The sequence below is a fragment of the Triplophysa rosa genome, linkage group LG16 (assembly GCF_024868665.1).
Source record: "Triplophysa rosa linkage group LG16, Trosa_1v2, whole genome shotgun sequence".
NCBI classification, from domain to species: domain Eukaryota; kingdom Metazoa; phylum Chordata; class Actinopteri; order Cypriniformes; family Nemacheilidae; genus Triplophysa; species Triplophysa rosa.
The window spans coordinates 21,339,733-21,364,173 of NC_079905.1; the positions used below are offsets into that span (position 1 = coordinate 21,339,733).

The window sequence follows — 24,441 nt, forward strand, 5'->3', positions numbered from 1 at the left end:
AATGAAGTTTGTCCCAAAAGAAATTTACAAAGACTGCTTGAATTTCAGCCAACATGTTTGCAGGTGGGTCAGCACATGCCAGTCTGTGCCATAAAAGCGAAGCAACCAGATTATTGACAATAAGTGTTCTATCTCTATAGGACAAATTTGGTAAAATCCATTTCCATTTGTCTAAACGACCTCTAACTTTTTGTAGCATTCCATCCCAGTTTTTTTGTACAACACTGTCATCCCCCAAAAACACTCCAAGATATTTTATACCCCCTCTACTCCAACATAAACCTTCAGGCAGAGTTGGTTTTCCATTATTCCAATCTCCTAATAACAAAGCATCACTTTTTTTCCAATTGACCCTTGCTTAGGACCATTTTCCAAATTCCTCTATTAGTTTTGATAAAACATTTACATCATCTTGTTTTTTTATTATTATTACAACGTCATCGGCATATGCTGATAAACAAAATTTAAAATCACAAAGTGGCGCTCTTAAACCATCCAGACTTATTCTAATCTTTTGGAGTAGAGGTTCGATAGCAAGTGAATACAACATTCCTGATAATGCACAGCCCTGTCTAATTCCCCTGTTAACCTTGAATGGAGCACATAAACCACCATTAATTTTAATAAAACTCTCAATGTCACTATAAAGAATTTTTACCATACTTAGAATTTTTTTTGAGAAACCAAAGGCTTCCAAAGTATTCCACAAGTAGGAGTGCTCCACCCGATCAAATGCTTTCTCTTGATCCAATGACAACAAACCGCATTTAATATCAAGTATTTTGGAAGCCTGTATAACATCTCTAATTAAGGAGATGTTATCAAATATCGACCTGCCAGGCATGCAATAAGATTGATCTGGATGGATCACCTGTCCAATTATCTTAGCCAATCTAATTGCCAATGTTTTCGAAAATAATTTACCGTCACAGCATAAAAGTGAGATCGGCCTCCAATTTTTAATCTCAGTAAGATCTCCTTTTTTTGGGAGAAGGGTAACTACTGCTCTTCGGCAGCTCAAAGGCAACTCACCCTTCAGTATGCTGTCATTGAACACCTCCAGCAGGTCAACTCCAATCTCATCCCAAAATGATTTTAAAAAATCGACCGGAAGCCCATCCATACCTGGAGTTTTTCCAGTCTCCATACTCTGGAGCGCATTATGAATTTCTCCTAGGGTTAGGGCAATTTCTAGTTCTTTGTTAGACTCCTCTGAGATTTTTGGGAGACCTTGAAGGAAAACATTTTTTCCCCCATCTTCTAGCTTGAGCTCACTTCTATACAGGGACTGATAAAACTGGATTGCCACTTCACGAATCTCCTTGGGATTTGAAAGCAAAGTTCCATCTTCAGAACGTAAAGCATGAATTGTACGTTTTTGTCCATTTTTCCTTTCATGTCCAAAGAAATAATTAGAAGGTGCATCCATCTGATCAATATTCAAAAATTTTGCACGTACCAATGCCCCTTGGGCTTTATGATCTAGCAGATCTTTAAGTTCAGCTTTTTTTCTTAATAAGTCTTCCAAAAACTTGATATCACCTGAAGTCTCGGTCAATTTCTGCAACTCCATTATTTGTTTTTCTAACCCTTCTAATGAGCGAGATAAATCTTTTGTGACATTTAGAGTGTATTGCTGTGTAAATTGTTTTATTTGTAGCTTTCCATAATCCCACCATTGCTGTGTGGATTTAAAAGAAGATTTTTTCTCCTTGAAACCTTTCCAAAAGAATTTAAAGGACTCTATAAAAAACTTATCATTAAGCAGATTCGTATTGAAATGCCAATAAGCACTTTTAGGTTTCACTGAATTTAAAATAAATGTACATTTCACCATATTATGATCAGTAAATTGTTAAGGTGTAATATTACATTTACTAAACATGTTCAAATTGTGCTTAAAAACATAGAACCTATCTAATCTATCTAAAGATAAATTATTATCATTTCTATGAGCCCATGTATACTGTCTCTCATTTTCATTCATCGTTCTCCAAACATCACATAAGTCATATTTTTCAATAAAGTGATTTAAACGTTTACGTGAAGCCATGTGAGGTTCAACATGATTTCTGTCTATATCAAGTTCAGTGCAGTTAAAATCACCCCCTAAAAACAGAAACTCTTCAGTACAACAATTTTGTAAGGTTGAGCAAAGGGTGTCTAGAAACACTAGTCTTTCTACCGGTGCAGTTGGAGCATATATGCAAATAATAACAAAAACAAAATTTTCATAAATAGCTCTGACTTTTAAAAGTCTACCTTTTATAACTTCATTTACATCAAACGAATTTGGTTTAAAATTCCTGCTAAACAAAATGGCAACTCCGCCACTCAGAGTAGAATTATGACTTAAAACAGATAACCCGTTGAATTCTTTCATCCAATCAACAACATTATCCAAGCTACTATGTGTCTCTTGCAAGAAAGCAATATCTATATTTTTCTGTTCTAATTCCTCAAAGATTTGAGCTCTTTTTTTTAAATTCCTTGCACCATTAACATTCAAAGTAGCAAAATGCACTTCACTCATCACAAATAAAAAAAGAAAGAAAAGACACTTCCTATGACGATAGCTTGTTTCCATATCAAACAGCATCATTTTTTAATTCACTGTTGACCTTTCCCACAATCTTTCTTAATCTATAAACTTCTTTGTTGGCAAAGCAATCCCCTGCCATCAAAATTTTTGCTTTATCAACAAATTGCCTCAGATCAGGAAAATAATCTTGCACCTTCACTCCTCTCTTGTTTTTTGATGTTTTAAGAAAAAGTCTAAAGTCTTCAAGTTCATAACTTCGTGCTATAGATTCATTTTGTGAGGGATCCAAACTACATTCTGAAGAATCACTATCACTCCCTGTGTCTTTCATTTCATAATGTTGTGACTCAGCAATTTTACTTATTTTTGCATCCAACGGTTTGTTTTCCATTTTTCTCTTAAACGGAATTTTGAAAAACGGCTGCTCTTGGCCCATTTCTAACTGTGCCTCCTTACCAGTTTCATTAACAGAAACTTGAGACATTTCATTATTTGTCATCTCTTTTTGTTTATCCGAGAAAGAAACCAGACTCAATGAATCACTAGAAACATTTTCTATTTCCTTAAGAACTGGATCAATTTGCCCCGTTCTAGGTGAGACCGGAACAGCCTCAATCTCCTCGTGACGGTCGTCATTTGACTCTGTCACAACCGAAACTGTCTCCTGTGCTACCACTTCATCCTGCACCACATCCTTATTTACACTGTTTTTTTCACTCCCCTTCTCCTCCATAATCTTGTCGGGACAATTTCTAACCAAATGTCCCGTTTTTCCGCATCCAAAACATTTTCCCTTACCAGTAGTGATAAAAATCGTGTAGCTGAAATCATCAATCCGGAAATTAAGTGTCAAATCTAAATCCACGTCATCTGGAATTACCATGTAGACAAAACGCCTAAAGGAAACTATATGTTTCAATAAAGGTGATTTGCTACTGATTGGCATCTTTTTTATTTGTGATGCCAGTTTACCATAACGTGACGAAGCTTGCTAGAATCTCATCACTCAAAAAAGGTGGCACATTGGATAAGGTTACTTTTTTTTCAGGTAATGAAAGCGGGAAAACTGACACAAATTCCCCTTCTATTACAATCCCTCTCTCTACCAAATAATTCGCTTTATCTTCACTCTCCAAAAAAAACACCGTTGCGTTGTTCATCCTTGACGCAGATAAGATAGACGAGTGCCCCACTAGTTCTCCCACAGCTAAACAACAATCTTCCACACTCACTGCAGTCGCCACTTTAACCGCGTGCCGCCTCGTGAGTGTGCACAAACCCTGCACCCGTTGGGCCGTCATACTTCCCAAAAAAGGACAGCACACGGCCCCCCCAAAAAACAACGATAAGATCGGAGAGAGAAAAAACAAAACAAAAAAACAAACAGCGCAAAGATAAAAGGAAAAGGAAAACAAGATCCACTCACACCACTGCACCACGCTCACGCCACTCCGTCCACTCGCGCTCAACACTCGCACCGGAAATGAGAGAGAGAGAGAGAGAGAGAGAGAGAGAGAGAAGGCATGGCAGCGATTTCTGAACACCAATAAAAATCATCTTTAACAAAGAGGCACAGACTTAACGCAGCTATTCTATAAATAGAAATGGATACTTGCAAGCTCTGTGCTGGACCGATATCTGTATGCGTATATCTGTATATCTGTAGAGATGGAATTGTTCAAAAGGTTTCAGAAGGCAGTCCTGCAGAAAGTTGTGGGCCTCGTGATTGGACGCATGGCCTAGCCACGTGGCAGCAGAGTCCATTGTTCCTTCTTCTCTCCCAGTGGGGGGGCAGAGGGCAGTCTCCGAAGAGACGCCACGAAACACGTTTTAGCGCAGAAGAGAAGAGAGGAAGAGACGAAGAGAGGGTTTTCAGAGCAGGCTCGATATTTAACCTCATGACAGGGCATGCTCACTTGAGTTTGAATCGACCAATCAGAGTTGAGCAGGGAAGAGGTTCTTTGTCCACTCAACAGCTAATTTGCATCTTTATGAGATATCTTCCAATTATAACATAATGAAAAGAAAGTGTTTTATGGTCACACAATGTATATAAACAAGGAGGAATTGTAAAGACAAACATTTATATATCAAATATGCTAAGGTTTGAATTGCATCTGGGTTCGGGCTGGTTCCGAGCTCGGGGCCCGCTCCCTGGACAGCACGCCAAATACGCATACCTTTCTACCATCACTACTATGTTATTATCTGCACAGTCGAACTCGTGAAAGTACAGACTAGTGTTGTAGTTGAGACCACCAAAACCGAGACCAAGACAAGATCGAGACCAGAGGGTGTCGAGACTAAGACAATACCAAGACTTTGAGGGGCCGAGACCAAGAAGACCAAGGCAGGCCGAGACTGAGTCGAGACCAAGACCAGCACTCCGAAAATTCATTGAAAAGATCCACAAAACACTAAAAAGTCATAATAAAATAATAATAGAAGTAACTTGGGTGATTTATTGTGCAGAAATTTATGTGTAGGATGTTTTATCTTCCATGTTTTATCACCCACCTACTGTAGCATATAACAAATTTTGTGCAGGTAAAACAATTCCAAGAACTAAATATTAAAAAAAGGTAAATACCCAAGATAAATTTAAGTCTGTGACCTTCAACAAAACAAAACATTCAGTGACTTAATTAGTTTCATTGCTTTTTATCTAATCAAAGCAAAATAGCTGTGTGTTGTTCAGAAATGCACAAAAGTTCAGATTTGATCTAGATGTGTTTGAGACCAACCAAAATAGAACAAAAACTTGTGTTTTATTGTGTCTAAAACTTAAGTCACTTATTAACTCAAGTCTTATTGAATAATTATACATATATAATCAATATAATATATATCAATATATCAATATCACATCAGATGTCATAAAATAAAAAAACAAGATCTCACACAAGTACCTTTTTTGCAATCACATCTCGGATATTGTGGCCTTTGTGTATTCGTTTTGTTGACAGATTTCTTTAAGACAATCCCCCATTCTTCTCTTACCAGCAGTAAGAGTAACAAAAGTAACAGAAGAATCAAGTGATGAATGCTTTTAAAGCCTGAAGTATTACATCCAATCACATGAATGATGTTAACATAAATCAGACAATGCACCAGCAATTTTGTGTAATTCCCACAGTTGTGGTCTTGAATGGTCTTGAAATAAAATCCTGAGACCACTAAATCTGAGACCAAGACAAGACAGAGACCAAAGACAATAAAAAAATGGTCTTGAGACCAAGACCGGTCTCTATTACTACAACACTAGTAACGATGTAACAGAAGAAATTACAGACGTAATATATGGGGATGATTAGAAGGCCATGATGTATAGAGGCAAATGGGCAAATTTGGATAGGATGCCGAGGTTACACCCCTACTGTAATCCTGGGATTTTTAAGGACCACAGAGTCAGGACCTTGGTTTTACGTCTCATCCTAAGGACGGTGCTTTTTTCAGTATAGTGTCCCCATCACTATACTGGGGCATTAGGGCCCACACAGACCACAGGGTGAGCACCCCCTGCTGGTCTCACTAACTCCTCTTCCATCAGCAACCTATAGTTTTCCCAGGAGGTCTCCCATCCAGGTATTGACCAGGCTTAGCCCTCCTTAGCTCCAGTAGGCAATCAGTCTTGGGCTATACAGGGTGATATGGCTGCTAATATTATACAATTTTATCCCTAAAAATTGATGTATAAACCTTGCAATTGTCTACTAACATATTGGGGTTTACACAAATAAACTTAGCATAAATATGTGCATACTGTATGGACTTACTTTTAGAGATTATTTATTTTTAAGGGATACAATTATTTTTAGGGATGTCTCTTTTTCATCGGATACTACTTTAACCAATGTTTTTCTTTTCCATCCATTCTCACAGTAAACCTTTTCCATTTTAACAGACGTCATTGTTTTCTGACTAGTTACATTACCAGTGAAGCACATATAAATGTATAGCTAGCAAACATATATGGCTAGCAAGATCTGGATTAAAATGCACAGATAATGTGAAAATAATGTGGCTCTATTATGTAGAGATATAGAACAAATGTACCAGTTGCAGCAAAAACTACACATGAATTCAATAACATAATCATCACATTTGCATTTTCAGATATAAAAACATATTCAAGATCATAGCCATCTTCCATTTGACCGTTTTGAAGTACACTTATAGTGTAATTATATAAAATGATTTCTTCTTTTACAACAGTAGGTACCTGGACATCTTCCACTTACTAAAACAATTATCATAAAGTTTGAGTGAAATACATAGAAGCTTGCATACATGAACAAAGAAATGACATGAAAAGGTTGAATGATATGAAATGGTTCTCAGGTGTTTTGGACTGTAAAATACAATAGTCATTATGACATCATAGTCTCTAGGATGCGCCGGCTGATGTCATTGGTCAGGTTGGATTAGATAGTTGCCAATGTCATCTTATTCACTTTCACAGGAGACAGCATCATTTTCATAGGTGACGGGTGAGTAGATGGGCGAATCCTCTCTACCGACGTCCCCATTGTCCAGTTCTGACACTGAGAAGCCAAAGAACAGTATGTAATTTCTTCTTTGCTATAAACCTAAAATGAAGAATTACCGAGTACGATTTTTTAAAAGGCACTCGCCCTGACCAGGTGCAGTTCAGCTTTTGGCACAATTTCGTGTAATATTTGTTGTTTACACATACACACCCTGGTAGCCGATGTCAGAATCCGTTGGGTGGCCCAGGCAGGATTTCCCAGAATCTTGCGTTGAGAAGTCCTCCCTAAGGTGTGTTCCATTATCTTGTAGAACATTAGAGAAGGTCAGAATTGGAAAGCTGTATCTAAGACCATTACTGCATATCAACTTTCTCAGTTGTCACTTTTGCTTTAAATAATGAATAATTAAAATAATGTGATTATTTACCCCTTACGTCATTGCGTCAAACCAAACTATTTAATGACTTGGACCAACGTCAGGTTGAGTAAATCATGACAGACTATTTATTTAACACAACATGCTTACTTTTATCTATATTTTTCCCTACATGTGTTTATTTAATAGATGTGTATCATAAAACTCCATCCATTAATACACTAAACCATCCATCATCTTTATAACGCTATCTCAGGCCGATCTCTCTCTCTCTCTGCATTCAAAGGAACGTGTTTATGAATACCTGTAATCTTTATACATGAACGGTTTTGTATACCTGCAGTGTTTAGTCCTGTATTCTCATAGCATTCAGTAGACGCCAGTGAGCACAGGTCCTTTTCATTTGTACCTGCGGTGTCATTGCATTCTCCTGATGAGGTGGAGGACGACTCAAATGAGTCCACTGTGTGAAGATGAGACTGACATTATAATACTCACTGTAAGGCCTAAACAAGGACTTTAATGTATAGAACCGATCACAGTGTTGAACTGAAATATACATCCTTGAATGTTTTAATTTTTTAACATTTAATGAAGTCATTATCTCAAAACACTTTTAGTGACTGGCGGGTTTGCTATAAAAAAGTCTGAATCGTGATTACTAAAAGTTATAGTCTGACTACCAAGCAAGTTTAACATATAATATATATATAAACAATTGGTAAATAAAACCTTAAGGGCTTACCTTCCTCAGTCACACTGTTTAGGTTTGCGGCCTTCACAGTGGCAGTTTTGCCATCCGCACTATACCGCATTGAATCTATATAAGTGATAAGAGGAAAGAATGGTTACACAATTCTGTTTAACCATCTATTTTCAGTTTCCGTTTTACTCATTCCGAGGATCCGCACAGAAATCCATTCTAGTGTGGATTTGACAAGAATATTCTTACTAACATCCTAATATTCTTCCTTCAATATCATCTCTCTCAACGATGACTTACTTCGAAAAGTGGACAGAGGAAAAGGTGCTTCCGGACTGATATCATGTTGCTCATAATCTGTATCGTACGATCCACTTTCAACGCTACTCTGAGGCCAGATACGCTGAGGGATTATGGGAACTGAAAGCACAGAGAACATTGGTAAAGTGAACTGGTTGATTCTGACGAGCCTTTTTCATATCTGAAATTTAGGGTACTTTTCTTAAAAACAAGACAAAATAGGAGATTTTATTGTATTTTAATAAAAAAGTGGGACACTGTATTACGGGTAGTCAGCGGACTTAGAACTACACAGTAGAGACATAGTATATCAGAAAATTATGTAACACCTTACGACATATTTCGACCAATCAGAAGCGAGCGTTCAGTGACTGTGTACTGTATGAGGTCACTTACTCACCCTCAGACTCACTGCAGTTGTTTGTGACTTTGACAAGATGGACAGAATCTCTGTAGTTATTGTCCTCGGCTTCTGGGGCAGTCTGAAGGTTTGCAAACTTCTGCTGGACCTCAACGGCTACCAGTGACAAAAACACACACAGTATCTTGCATGGACATCTATAAAATATACTTAAGTCCATTGACATTGAACAACAAAATGATGCCCAAATGGGCAAGAAAATAATGCAAAAAATGCCAGTCCTTTACAAAACACCAAAGTACCATAACAGTCAAGAGAATTTAAGCTTAATAGCATTGAAAAGGTTTTGAAGAATTCATTTGCAAAAACCGATAACTCAGAAATCATGTTTTTTTATTGTGCATTCCAAGTAGTGTCAATCAAACTGCAGTAAAATTGTTTTTATGAAGTAATAATAACTCAAAATATACATCTAACAAGCACAATTAAGCACGACACAATGAAAAACATGATTTTTGCAAATGAACTCTTCAATTTTGCAACTCCCAAAATTGAAAACTGAAAGAGTTTGGCTGTATATATAAGGTTTGAACGCACCTTTCTTCTTCTTGTTAGCATGGCAACACAGGATGATATTGGTGATTATTGCAGTGAGAAGCAGCAAAGCCAGGACCAAACACCCCATTTGTTCTGGAGATAGGTCTAAGTTGAATCCTGACAAAATATTCTTTTTCATTGTCACTGAAATAAAAAGAAAAGATTTGCCTGAATGTTATAATAATCATTTTGATCTTCTTAACATCTGCCTCTTCTGTTGCAAATGACTTGCGCTGAAGAAACACAACAGTTAACACCAAAAATGTACGCATCCCCTTGTTGACCTGCATTTGCTTTATTACATGTACTGTATAGTATTGTGAGATTTATATTGCATTATATTGAATGTACTTAAATAGATATTCATTGATGTATCTGTTTTTGTGTTTAAAAAAACAAGTCGTATAGGTTTGTAAAGACATGGGGCTGGTTAAATGATGACCATTTTTATTTTTGGTTGAACTATGCCTTTAACACAGTAGCTAATAGGGATGTAACAATATTATCAGTTTCATGGTATCACAATAGCAAAATTGTCTAAATATTATCGTGGTCACATGACTGTTTGAAACGATAGGTCTTCCGGGCCTTTAACATAGAGGGCCCTATTTTCACGATAAGCGCATGGTTTGCGCAGGTGCACTCAGGGCGTGTCCTAATCCACTTTTGCTAGTTTAACGACGGGAAAACGGTCGGAGCGCCTGGGCGCATGGTCTAAACGGGTTGTCTCGATTCTCTTAATGAGTAATGGGTGTTTTTTTGGGCGTAACGTGCAGTAAACCGATCAGAGTCTCATCTCTCATTCCACTTAAGAGCCAGTTGCGCTCGCGCCATGGCGGAAACTAGCAAACACTTGCGCTGTGCCTTGCGCCGCGTTGCGACGGGTGTTCAATATGGCCCAGATAATGTTTAACAATATAATAGATATTGCCTCTGTCAAGGTCCAGCAGGTGCAGTTTTTTTATTTGATAAATTTTAATAGGGAGCTTTCTCGTACTATACCTCATACCTCAAAGAAATAGTTGTTATGATTTGAAAATAAAGAAAAGAGGACAGGATATGACATGGTTCATTTGTATATAATTGCAATGTTCAATAACTGTTTATTAAACACTTATGGGACCTATTCCAAGTCTTCATTTGTCTTTTTAAATACCGCAATAATTATTGTACCGCAGGCAGTACACCGCGGTATTACCGTATCGTACCGCGAGATTTTGATATTGTTACATCCCTAGTAGCTAATGTACTGTACAAGTCACCTCATTTAACATTTACATCTTGTAAACTGTTGGAAACTAACATAAGTTCTTAGGTTAGTGGTAAGTTAACATCCCAAATACAAGAAAAATAAAGAGAATGCCTGTTTTCCTTTTATTGGCTGAGTTTGAGATCACCTGGTTTTGTTGTTGTGGTGTTTGGCACTGGACTGGTGTAGATCTGGACAGGCATACCGAGAGAGTCTACAAAAAAATCTTAGATTCAATTTTTGCACCCTCTCTGCACTTTTAACATGACTGGATTACAGCGAAAACAACAAGCCATAACATTAAATGGGTCATTCTCAGAAAACAGTGTATAGTATATGGTGTGTGAACCCATTTCTTACCACTGGATGACATCATAAAAACACATTAAAAGGAAAAACAAATGCTACAAACAAGACAGGTGAGAAAATGGACTGAAATATAAGTGTATCATTTCCAAAGTGTGTATTGAAATTATGTAGAGTTTTAGGTTTACTAAAGGGGCGACTATTCTAAAATCTCAAGGCATTTATGTAGACCACTAATCAAAATCGAATCTAATCTAAAACACTGCTTTCTGCGAATGACCCAAAAAACAACACATTTCAGCATATTTTAGCCAATAAAAAAACAATTAGTATTTACTTACTGTTACAAATCAGTCCAGCAGCCTTTGAATCTTTGCACAGAAGTGGGTGGTTACTAAATTCCTGACACTGCCACAGATTATCACTCAGACACAGAAAATACCAGAGTGTTTCATTTTTGTGCATGAACGGAGGGTCAAAAGCTGTGAATTGCCTGACTGCCCCACACTTTAACATGCCACAGGCCATGGCAGCTTCCTCCTTCTGCCAGCACGTGTCACACACCGTCCCCCATGTGCCATTATGGTGGAACTCCACTCTTCCAGAGCAGCGGTCCAGACCACCCGTCAGTCTCAGAGCCTTGTACTCTACATTAGTCAGTGATGAATAGAGAAATCCGAAAACACATGCAAAGAAGAAAAACACAAAATCATTTGATCCAAGCTTATCAAAATCCAAACGTAAACAAACGGTGCTGCAATGCATATTTCTTAACGTTTGAATTCTTCTCTACTTTAAGACACATTTGGATTTGTCCCTTTTGCACCCAACCCCCAAAAAATCCAGCATTATTTAGACTGTAATCATACTCAATGGAATCTTTGTTTTTCGTGCTGTTCATCTTTCAAAAAAGGTTTTGCTTTCATGTGGTTTCATATCTCTGTATAAGAATATCAGCACATGGCACGTACCTGAGCACACCACACCTGCGTCTTCCTTATGCCCGCAGTCGTGATCCTGTGATATTGCTGGACATTCCCACAAGTTCCTCTCTCTTCCAGTGCAGTTTAGTTCATCCAGGTGAATAGGTCCTGTGCCCTGACCGTACGGCTCACCCATCCCACTGACAGACACAGCGTATCCACAGCCCAGCTGTGCACAAACCACATCTGCGTCCTCCTCATCCCAGCCATCATCGCACACTGTGCCCCAAGATCCCCGCCATACCTCTACACGCCCCCCGCAGTGGTGACCACCCCCAACCAACCGCACTGCAGCATTACCTGAGGAGCCACATTTTAGACATTTCACTACAAGTTCTACAGAATAAGTATGTAACAGCACTGTAACATGTAAAATCTTCCCATATAGAAATGCACAATTTGTGACTCACCGCATTGAAGTTCAGAGAGGAGTGAGCAGTCAGAGCTTGTAATCTCAGTGCAGTGCTTTAAATGATAGTCTTGATAAACACAGTTTGTTAAACAGGTTTTATTGATTCCTGCACTGCTCCGAATGAGATTGTAGGGCTCTCCACAGCCCAGCTGATGGCATATGTCTATGGACACATTCTGAACAACATCTGCAGCCAGAAAAAATGAGGAGTCACTGTCTGGAGATTTGATAGTCCAGGAACATGAACTGTGTGCCTGAACCACATAGGGAGAACCTAGTGAAGGTAAAAGAAGAGGATAAACATTCAAACCTCAAACAAATGCAAATATGAATGTAATTTATGCGCTGTATATGTCCCCATAACTTACTACTGTTATTGTTATCAGCATACTCATAGTGTGTAATGCCAAAGAACATTTCAATGATCAAATTAATTGGCAACAGTTCACAATGAGGATGTACAGTATCTGTTAACATTACTGAATGTATTAGCAATAAACAAAACAAACTAACAATGAGCAATTGTCACGATTCAGTCTGTGTTCCCCTGTCTTTTGGACTTTTAGTTCGTAGTTTTAGTTGTTTGCTTTCCTGTTTCCTGTGTAGTCCTGTGTAGTTCTTTTATGCATTGGTTCTGTGTTCATCGTTGCCCCAGGTGTTTCTTGTTGGTTCTGTGTTAGTCGTTGCACCCAGGTGTTTCTTTTTATCTGGTTTTCCCAGTGTATTTAAGCCCTTGTGTTTCAGTTATTGGTGGTCAGTCGTTGTTGCCTGTTGTTCCTGGTCACATAGTTTGGATTACCTTGTTTCATTTTTGTCTTAATAAATATTTACTACATGTGGATCCACTGCCTTGCCTGCCATATGTTAGAGAATGACTGACCGCTTATGGATCCAGCAGTTAATTTGGCCCATCTTCGCCAAGGTAATAATTCCTTTGAGGACCATGTAGACTTTTTGGGGGGGGAAGTCCGCCAGTCCAGAGCCAGCTCGCAAGATGTCCGCCAGTCCAGAGACCGCTCGTATGATGGCTGGTTCCAGGTTCTGATGTCTGGTCTCTAGTTTGGTAGACACTCCACTGGCGTCTGTGCGGTTGGTTGGTTTTCCCAAGGTCCCAAGTCCGGTGGTCCCAAGTCCGGTGGTTCCAGAGGTGTCCGTAACTGAGATTCTACCCATGGAGTCTGCTCTGACAGTGGTGGCTGCTGCCCTGCTATGTCTCTGTGCTGTTTGTCCGCACCAGAGGCTGTTTCTGAACCCACTGTGCTCCCTGCCTCGTCCAAGATGGCCGTCTCTGAGCTCCCTGCCTCGTCCAAGTTGGCTGTCACTGGCCTCCCTGGCCCCTTGTCCAGCCAGCCATCTGTCACGATTCAGTCTGTTCCCCTGTCTTTTGAACTTTTAGTTTAGTTTTGAATGTTTGCTTTCCTGTTTCCTGTGTAGTTATTTTACATTTCATTTAATTGGTTCTGTGTTCATCATTGCCCCAGGTGTTTCTTGTTGGTTCTGTGTTCATCATTGCCCCAGGTGTTTCTTGTTGGTTCTGTGTTAATCGTTGCCCCAGGTGTTTCTTGTTGGTTCTGTGTTCATCATTGCCCCAGGTGTTTCTTATCTCGTTTTCCCAGTGTATTTAAGCCCTTGTGTTTGAGTTGTTGGTGGTCAGTCGTTGTTGCATGTTGCTCCTTGTTCCAGGTCACATATTTTGGATTACCTTGTTTCATTGTCTTAATAAATCTTTACTGCATGTGGATCCACTGCCTCGCCTGCCATATGTTACAGCAATATAGTGTCAATGTTCAATGTAGATTATGTACAGTACGTACAATATTAGCTGATACCAAAGCAAATGTTAAGTGTGTGCAATACAATTAGTCATGTCGTAACAATATTCAATATTTAACTTTGTTTAGCCGTGCATTTATAACCTAAGCACTGTGCTAGTTTACATCAACTGCACTTTTATTTCTATTTTCTTTTGATTTTATTCTTTTTATATATACACACATTTTAATTTTTTTAAATCTTTTAAATTCCAAAGTTGTATTTGTAATTTTAAATAATTTGCTTTTTAAAGATGTCTAATGCATCATGTATATATAAATAAACTTGCCTAGTTTCACGCAAAGAAAAATGTAAAATATATAATTTATTTAAACGTTTTTGATATTTAATTCTATTTAAATTAAAAAGATCTGCATGCCCCCATTCATCACTGCCATATTTAAATGAATTACAATTTATACTTTTTCAGAAAAGCGAAATTTGAAACATAAACTTGCAGGTTCCTTTTTTACGTGTGTTGAGGTGAAATGACGTTAAATTTATAACTAAAAAGAAAAAAGAAAGCTGTTATTGTTTGAGTTTATTATTATGTACAATTTACAATGCTACGAATTTTATGTTCCTCATTTTCTGTCTTTTAACGTGTTTGACTGTAAACTTTCCAAATTATTTTTTGTTTGTCATGACAAAAAGATCTGTTAATTTTAACATATTGTTTGTGTCATGTTATTTAACACACAACGTGTTGATTTTGTGTTAAAAGTAATACAAAATGTGGTTGTCCCAGAAATAACACAGATGTGTTCAATTAGGGACAACACACTTTTGTCTGTTGTCCTTAACTGAAAACAAAATGTGTTGTTTTAACCCAACCGTTTTGTGGTGCATGTCATGTAACATGTAAAATCGATTTTGTTGTATAATAACGGTATATATATAATATATAACTGTCACGTTTTTAAAATTTCAATCCATGGGCGTACTCATCTTTTTAAAATGGCTTATGCTGACTTTTATTGTGTTGTGTTCTGTTATGATTATTTTATGACTTAATTCTGTGTTATTTATGTACTTTTTCATTTTAACTTTTTTAACTGTTATTGTTTGTTTGTAGCACTTTGGGTGTTGGAAAAGCGCATTATAAATAAAATGTGTTATACTTTATTATTATACTAAAAGTTAACGGATTTGGCTTACCACAGACAACCTCAGAGAGCGTCTTGCAGCCATTTCTCACAACCCCACTGCAGTTGAGTTCAGTGCTGTGGTACAAACAGCCTGTGAGACAGGTATTGTTAAACCCTTCATCTCCTGTCCTGATTTTATACACATCTCCACATCCCAGAGACAGACAGATCTCAGAGGAAAGCCTCATAATCTCCTCCGGGACTATCATGGTTGCCTTGTCTTCAGAGCTGCTCAGGGTCCAGGAGCACCATCCAGAATGCTCATTTAATTCAGACACAACTAAAATAAGAAAGATACGTAATATAAATGATCAGGTTACAAAAATATTAAGTGTGTACTGTTCGTTCAAGAAGAGGCTTAAAGAATTTAACATAAAACAACACACTTCATTTTACAATTGCTATTATTAATGTTTTTTAGAAAAGACACAACTTTGAAAGTGTCACTGTTTTTTAAACATATAATTTCAACAAACCATACATTTACAATAATCAGAATAAAGATGTTTCAGAGACGTTTTTGCAGTATTAAAACAGCATGCAGCTGAATGAATTGATCTGACTGTCTGTTAGATGTGGCACCTGTTATTGTGCAACAAAGACAAACACAGTGGAAGTGAGCACATTTGCAGCGTTTCAATAATGAGTGCATCACACTGCTGCATTTCCCCCACATCCTGTTAATTCAAATTGTGAAAATATCCTTTATGCAAAGAAAATGTGTTGTTACAGTATTGAACACTCCCGAGACAAAAAGCATGATTTAAACATGTATTAATAACCCATGAATGTATTTGGTTTGACCAGAAAACTTACATTTTATATTGACTGCGACATTTGGATGTTTTGCAGATACGAAATTGTTACATCCTGAAAAAACAAAGAGAATAAATCATGGTCCTGAAACAATAGTAAATTAACATTGCCTGTTTTTTTGCATTTGACTATTCATTTTTTTAACAGAGAGGCATTTTACAAAAACACAGAATTTTGTGTTTTCTTGTAACCACTATATGATTTTAACACACAACAGTAAATGATCAAAAATTGAAGTCACATATGTTGTACAAATATATAATTATATTCACACTACCATTCTAATATTCTTTATTTATATTCATTCCACATTTTAGAGTAAACTCATCAAAAATATGGAATAACATTAAATGTAACTTTGGAAATTACACAGTGCGTAGAAATCGAGAAGAAATTATACCCTGTGGCTACTTATTTGTCAAACAACTACTAGAATAACGTCATTGGAATTTTAGTTAGTTTACAGGAACCAATTTACAAAATGATCTCAATGTAAAAGGGTTTTAAAACAGGTGTTCAAAAAGACTAATAAAACACACAAGCACTTGTGTATTTGTCCCTCCAAGTTAATATTTTCTAATTTGAAGTATATTGATCATTTATTGTATTGCTATTTAATTTTGGTACATGATAAAATTTATAAAAATGTACATATTTATTGAAATATACTTAAAAACTGTGAAACATGAATAACGTAGGCCTTAACGTAGAGTTTAAGTTTAGTTAAGAGTTTTTGCGCACCAATTTGTAAAACATATAGGCTATCACTATCAACAACAATAAATCGTATCTATGTAATAATTACACAACATAACTGACAGATGATTAAAGTAACTTGAATAAAATGTATGCAAATGATTGTATTACCCAGCCAGAGCCACAGAGAGATGATTGGCAGGAGTGTCAAGATCTTTAGAGCCCCCATTCTTCTTGAGCTGAATGAGCTTCAGAGTTTTACCCTCTGATGACAAATAAAGGAAGTGATGCTTTATAAACCATCCGTGTGTAACACTCATGAAAAAAGTTAATCTTTACTGTCAAACATTTGTATCGTGATTTAAATATCCAAAGTATTTCAGATCAATTTTAACAAATTAAGAAATGTTTTTTTTGCTAAAAAGTAAGAAATGCTGCCTGCACAGTAGACAGTAGGGCAACAAGGACGGCAGCATGTGTTAACACATGAAGCTCATTTACATTTTATTCATTGTGTTACAACTGGAAATATGTGGATGTGTGGAAATATATATCTTGTATAGACAGCTGCACAAACAATAATTACCTATATTACAGTATATGGATGCAATAATATTGAATTATTTGTGTTCAAACTGAATTTTCTAGCAAGTGTTACAACTAACCCTCTGTCTGTTTAAGCCCACCCATAAGGGGTAAATTGTACGTGTTGCTTGTGTATAATCTAACTCAGATATGTTTAATGTAGTACTTGAACATACAAAAGTGCATTCTGCCTCTCCTACCTGAAAAGTAAATACTGTCACGGTCCTGCCTTCTTGTTTATGAATTTCTAGTCGTGTGGCAGGATCGGGACAGAGCCCTTAGGTTTTATGTGAGAAAGCCATGAGTTGTGTATTTTTTACATCTCATGTGTTTTCTCGTGTCTCGTCATTGGCCCCGCCCCTCTCGTTTCAGGTATTGCTTCCCTCTGGTGTCTAATGTTCCTCACCTGCCCTGTGTAATTATCCCTTGTTTGTCTTGCCTATAAATGCCCTCATGTTTCTTTGTCTTGTGCTCGTGGATTGTACTGTGTATGTGCTGAGTACCTCGTCCAGTGTTCCTGTTCCTAGCCTTGCCCTTGTTCTGTAAGTTTTGTGGTCTACCCTGACGTGTTGTGGTGTAAGACGTTTGGTCGTGTCCTTCAGTTTAGTTTTTCTGTTCTTGTTTTCGTTTTGCCCCAACGTGGGAAGTCTTTTGTTTTATATATATTCTTAGTTACGTTTTCCCCCATTGAGGGTGTTTGTTTTGCATTTTGTGTTTAATAAAATTTCTGTTAACCCCATCATCCCCGCTGCCTGCATCTGGGTTCTTCTCCACGCAATCCTGACAAAATATCATTCCAAACTGCAGCCTGAGACACTCTGCTTAACTACTTCTATTTGCTTCAGCTACACTGAAAAAAAAACAACTAATAGGATTTACTTATTTTCATTTTTTTTATATTTTTTTAAGTAAAACTTACTTTAAAAAATAATATTCTATTATCCTATTAAGTTTTACTTAAAAAAATATAAAAAAAATGAAAATAAGTAAATCCTATTAGTTGTTTTTTCAGGGTAGGTTCAGGTAAATATTTAATTGTCCATTACAGTAAAATGAAAACATGTACTCTGTAAATACATAAATATAAAACAAATTAAATCAATTCAGTGTTGGGTGTAACTAGTTACTAAGTAATTAGTTACTGTAATTTAATTACTTTTCCCTTGAAAAAGTAAAGGGATTTTTCTGTGATATAATAACAGTTATAACAAGGGGCTGATCTGGGGTGCGTTTCCCAAAAGCATCGTTAGCAAACTATGGTCGCAAGTTCCGTCGTTCCAGCATAGATCAATGATTTAAGTGTTTCCCAAAACCATCGTTAATTCCAACGATCAATCGCAAGCAGCATCGCAAAGTTTCGTGGTTTTAACTACAGGTCTAGAGCTGTGGTTAGAAGCATCGTTTCTTATTATTATGACATGTAGACTTATATGGAAGTATTTTAATGCCATTAGTCTTTGCAGCAAAAAAGCATGTTGAATTACCACTAATCCTAAATAAATCTGTGGCATTACCAGTGCTTGCATTTTTAGAGTCTGTAATTCAATATGGTTGTATATTTAAGTTGTGAATATTTCAAATTGAAACATTTGACGCACAATTTCACCTTTAAAAAATTCTATAATCAAAATTCACCTTTTAAATTTCATTTAAAATATTCAACTTGTTTTAAAATACAACCTTTAATTTTCGATAGACAATTTTCAGTCCATATTATTTCGGTTAAAAAATTCGCTTCCACAATTTCAGTGGTTCAAATTCAGCTTGAAATACAAAGTTTCACATCCGGGAATCCCAGGAGAAGCAATAGAGCGCCGATTCCGCCAATGCATGATCTCTACCTGCTGCCTGACCGCTTCACCAGCAGGTGGTGCAAGTCGCTTCTGACGAAGACCAAAGCAAGAAATGCAAATACTTTTATATGCTGGCCGCACAGTCCGCTCATCTGCTCAATTAAGTGAAATTATTTGTTCTCATGAATCTCTTCTTATGCGTTATCAAGAAAACATTTATTGACGCTTGTACTCCACTGTAAAACTTTGCTGTTTTGCAGCAGGTTTGCCAGTAACTTACTGTAGATTGAATTACTACTTTCCAACTTGCGAGTTGGCTGTCATTGCCTTTCCAGCATACATGTGTGATTCGCAATTGCGTTCGCGTTCCGTGCATACGCGCCAGATTCACGCTTCTAATCGCCCATGCGTCGGTTTCGGCCCAAAAAGTACATCGGCCCACCGGGAAAATGTCCGGTATGCCCGATGGCCAATCCAGCCCTGATGGTGTGGGTTAAGTACGAATGTACACGAAAAGTGCGCGCATGCAAAAGGTAATTTCTATGTATAAATAGCTCGCCAAATACAAACATAAAATTGTGCTATTAATAAGCACTATATCTTAAGTCATCAAATAATGGTTTAAGTTTCGGGGATGAGAAATATGTAATTTGTAACAGTGAATTACTGAACCATACTGTGTATTGAGTTTTTAATATAAAATAAATTTGCATGAAGCTATTTTAATGACACATGCAATGGTATGATTATAAATGTGTCAGAAAACAAAACAACAAGATTTTAAAGCATTACATTAGTTACATAACACCAACACAATAAACTTAACATTAAAATTCAGATAAAACATTTTATTTTGGTATAAAACTATGCAGGAAAAAGAGCAATATATTTACATTTTTAGACGAATTGACAAATAAATATAAGCAAACTGAAATAGTACCTAGTGCAAACAGATGTTAGAACAAGCCATAAACTATTTTTTATCAGAATGTAAAATAAATAATCTACACACTATAAATAATAATTTCTTAAAACGTAATTGTAAAATATTTTGTAAATGTAGGATATAAATGTAACTTAAACAAACGCATAACTACACAACTTAAAAGAGAAATATCAATGAAAATAATAAGGCATACAGCTTTTCATCTGAAACCTCTGAGGTCAGAACGCAAACAAAATAAATATAGAACAATATTATATTAACGAATAAATTACAAAAACAAACTGAAATACTGCAACAACATAACAACTCGCGTCATTGTTTTTCTTTCAATGTTAGTTCTTCTGGTATTATGTAAGAAATACGGCGGGACATCCTAACATTCTTATTGTACCATTTAATGCTTTGTGTTCATATTCAGGGCTCTTCTGATTTCTGTATAGCCTAGGCTTTGTTAAAAAGATGTAGGCTATACAAATTTTAGCCATTTGGTCTCAATAGATTAAGCAACATTTAGCATTTTAGCACGGTACACCGGCCAATGAGACGATGCACGCTGATGGTGTGGCATGGTCCGTGGATATGGAAGCCCGTTTCCGCCAGGGTTGGGAACTTTTTTAGATTTTAAAAGTCATTATTATGACTTAGTATCTCAAAATAATGAGAAACTAAGTCGAAATATCGACTTAATAACTCATAATAATGACTTAGTGTCTCATAATAATGATTTAAGTATCTCAAAATAATGAGAAACTAAGTCGAAATTTCGACTTAATAACTCATAATAATGACTTAGTGTCTCATAATAATGATTTAAGTATCTCAAAATAATGAGAAACTAAGTCGAAATTTCGACTTAGTAACTCATAATAATGACTTAGTATCTCATAATAATGAGAAACTAAGTCAAAATTTCGAGATAATAATGAGAAATTTTCTCTGAAAAAATGATGGAATTTACGTATGCACGCATGCGCAATGTGAACGTGCACTTTGCACAAGCAGGGCAGCCAGCGTGCAAGCTACACATACAGATCGGTTCCTGATGCAAATATTGAAATAGTGAACACATATGAAAGTAAGTATACACACAATTACACATTCAACGAGCTCTTTGGTAGTTGATTCGTCTAAAATACCAGTTCTATTAATGTTTACAGTCACATTCACCAAATTCAGAGACGAGCAGTCGCGGATAGGCCTTCGGGAGCAAACAGACAATTCCCGGTTGCTTGGCGACTGACTTGGCCTGCTGACAGAAAGCGCTTATTGCTTATGTGTACTAAAGAGAAAATGTAGGAATTTGGCATTCGATAGGAAAGTCATCAATCTGTTTTACGTGCTTTCACAATGCAGCACAATATGCCCGTAGACGTGGGAGGGGTTGGTGTTGGGGCGTTGCTATTCAGAATCAGAATCAGAAAGCTTTATTGCCAAGTATGTTTGCACATACAAGGAATTTGTTTTGGTGACAGGATCATCTAGTACACAGCAACAGCAGTACACAGAGACCATAACACAATAGAATACAGTACACAGATTATTTAAATAAGGGCCTATGGGTATCAAAAATTAAGAAATACAATACAATAATCTAGTGTTGTCAAAAATATCGGGCTGCGCGTTCCCGCTCTCTTTCTTTTTTCCGACAGTGAGTTGACACTGCACGTGAACGCAGTGACAACAGAGCCCCGCCTCCTTTCACAGACTCGTCTGCGGCAGTTATAGTGAAATAGTGAATGTGAAATAGTATATTATATAGTGTAATGTTAGAAAAGATGGCCAGTGCAGAGTCTCAGTAACACATCTGGCGCTTGGTGCACGCTCGTTTACGTTTCCCATGTTTACCATAGCGCTCTATGTACTGTATGTGCGCTGATTAATAATTTCATCCACTCGTTTCATTTGTCCTTGTTAAACGTTGTTTATGTTAGAAAGATGGCCAGTACAGAGTCTCCGCAACAGTTCTCATGTTTAATGCACGCGTTTCTGTCTTTATGTGCGCTCATCAATGATTTCATCCACTCGTCTCGTTCGCTCCGGTTAAGTTGATGTTTGAAATGATGCTGGTGCGGGTAAAGTCTCTGCAACAGTTCTCGCGTGTGATACACGTTTGCACTTCCGTGTTTACAATAGCGCTCTATGCTGATCAATGATTTCATCCACTCCTCTCATTCGCTCCGGTTAAACGTGGTTAAAGTTAGAAAGATGGCCAGTGCCAGTCTCTGCAACTCTGCAACAGTTCTTGCTTTTAAAGTTTGCTTTTCTGTCTATTTGTATGCTGATATCAGTGTTGGGTAAGTTACTCTGAAAAAGTAATTAATTACTAGTTACTAATTACACATTCGATAATGTAATTAGATTACTGTACAAGTTACTCTCTTCAAAAAGTATTTAATTACTTATTACTAATTACTTTCTATATCCTACATCAACCTTGATTAGTTAAGTGATTCAAGGATAGACATGAAACGACTCTTTTAATTAATTCAAATAAATAATATAAAACTACATAAAGTATTATTATTAATTACAAATGTGAGAATTATACATTAAAGCACAGATTTTAAAGTTAGACTTTGAATTTTGATGTCAATTCCACTATTGCACACACACATATATTACACAAAGTATTTCGTTTAATTACATCAGAAGTAACTGTAATTAAATTACAGAAAAAATAAGAGTAATCCCTTACTTTACTTTTTCAAGGGAAAAGTAATTAAATTACAATAACTAATTACTTAGTAACTAGTTACACCCAACACTGATGCTGATCAATGATTATATGTGAATAAAAGCCAAATATTTTTTAATCATATAAATGTAGGCTTTTAACATTTAATGAGCAATGAATGAGCAATACAAATGTTCAAGTATTTATTAATCTCTTTATTAATCTCTCAACTATTTATGTAAACTCTGGTCCATTAATACTGACAAATAAAACTTTGATTTTAAATAGTAAATGTATTAGTAAAATTTACATTATATTGACAATTAATAAATAATGTAAATAGATACCTCATTGTCTAGTCTTGTTCAATTTAACTTTAAATAAAATTAAAAAATTAGGGCCTTATTGTTATGGCAGTTTTTTCCCTGTGGTATCGAAAATGTTATCGAATATCGATATTTTGGGTATTGAATCGAAGTTAGAAATTCCAGTATCGTGACAACACTGCAATAAACATAAGATAAGGATACAGAGAGTAAAGCTTTGTGTGTATGTAAATATGTACAAATAAAAAATAAGAATAGACTATTCTATGTACAAGTACATACCAATTGTATCCTACTCTTTCAACAACAACAAAAAAGCTTAGCTCTTTATACTGTGATAGGCTATATGAGACCAATTTTCTTTTATTTGCACTTATGCTTTTTGTTGTCCTTATGTTGTTCCAATTGCTTCCATTGTTTCCCTCATCTGTAAGTCGCTTTGGATAAAAGCATCTGCTAAATGACTAAATGCAAATGTAAATGGTATGTGCTATATACAGCAGAATGGAATATCATTTAGAGAATTTTTTTATAAAAAATAGGTAGTGTATATCTGGAGGATATAATTAATATTGCACATAATTATTATTGCACAAAGTAATTAATTGTAATTAATTGTTAATTGTTAAAAACATTTAACTGTTCAAGAGGTAGATGGCCTGAGGGAAGAAGCTGTTTTTGTGTCTGGTTGTTTTGGTGCTCAGTGTGAAGAGATGATGGCTTGGATGTGAGAGGTCCAGGGTGTTTTTCTGAGCCCTTTTCCTCACTCTGGATGTATACAGTTCTTGTTTGGTGGGCAGTGTAACACCAATGATCTTCTCAGCAGTCCGAATCCGTTCTCTGCGGCCCTCGTATAAATTTCAAGTTAACATTGTAACAGTTTACTTTATTTATTCATTTACATTGATAATCGCGGCATACACTGATCTTTTGTCAACGTAGTAACCGTATTCCCGCTTGTAAAACTGAAAACACAAACTCGTGCCGGCCATGCATGCGTGCGGCACAGGTTACGACACTGTAGGCTATGAAAACACGAGGATCACAATAATCTTATTTCAAGTCTATCATTATCATTGTGGGGCAGTCATGGCCTAATGGTTAGAGTCGGACTCATGACCAGAAGGTTGCCGGTTTGATTCTCAGGACCGGCGGGTAACAACTGAGGTGCCCTTGAGCAAGGCACCTTACCCCTACTTGCTCCCCGGGCGCTGCAGTGATAGCTGCCCACTGCTCCGGGTGTACATGTGTTCACCACTTGCTGTGCGTGTGTTCACTACTCTCTGGATGGGTTAAATGCAGAGGTCACATTTCGGGTATGGGTCA

At 36.7% G+C, this 24,441-nt stretch overlaps 1 protein-coding gene across 1 annotated transcript in view; it reads right to left on the bottom strand.

The window, feature by feature from the left end:
* Positions 1-6,326: 6,326 nt before the first annotated feature.
* The window catches only part of LOC130566733 (antigen WC1.1-like), a 34,789-nt gene continuing 16,674 nt past the window's right edge, over positions 6,327-24,441 (bottom strand). The window contains exons 2-15 of the mRNA XM_057354430.1: positions 16,963-17,056; positions 16,096-16,149; positions 15,290-15,559; positions 12,318-12,593; positions 11,896-12,207; positions 11,266-11,571; positions 10,767-10,832; positions 9,370-9,513; positions 8,812-8,928; positions 8,412-8,531; positions 8,154-8,228; positions 7,746-7,871; positions 7,243-7,335; positions 6,327-7,086 (exon numbers count right to left, since the gene is read on the bottom strand). Of these exons, the coding sequence (XP_057210413.1) occupies positions 6,989-7,086; positions 7,243-7,335; positions 7,746-7,871; positions 8,154-8,228; positions 8,412-8,531; positions 8,812-8,928; positions 9,370-9,513; positions 10,767-10,832; positions 11,266-11,571; positions 11,896-12,207; positions 12,318-12,593; positions 15,290-15,559; positions 16,096-16,149; positions 16,963-17,020 (2,115 nt within the window). The 5' untranslated portion in view covers positions 17,021-17,056 and the 3' untranslated portion in view covers positions 6,327-6,988. The remainder of the gene's footprint in view (positions 7,087-7,242; positions 7,336-7,745; positions 7,872-8,153; positions 8,229-8,411; positions 8,532-8,811; positions 8,929-9,369; positions 9,514-10,766; positions 10,833-11,265; positions 11,572-11,895; positions 12,208-12,317; positions 12,594-15,289; positions 15,560-16,095; positions 16,150-16,962; positions 17,057-24,441) is intronic.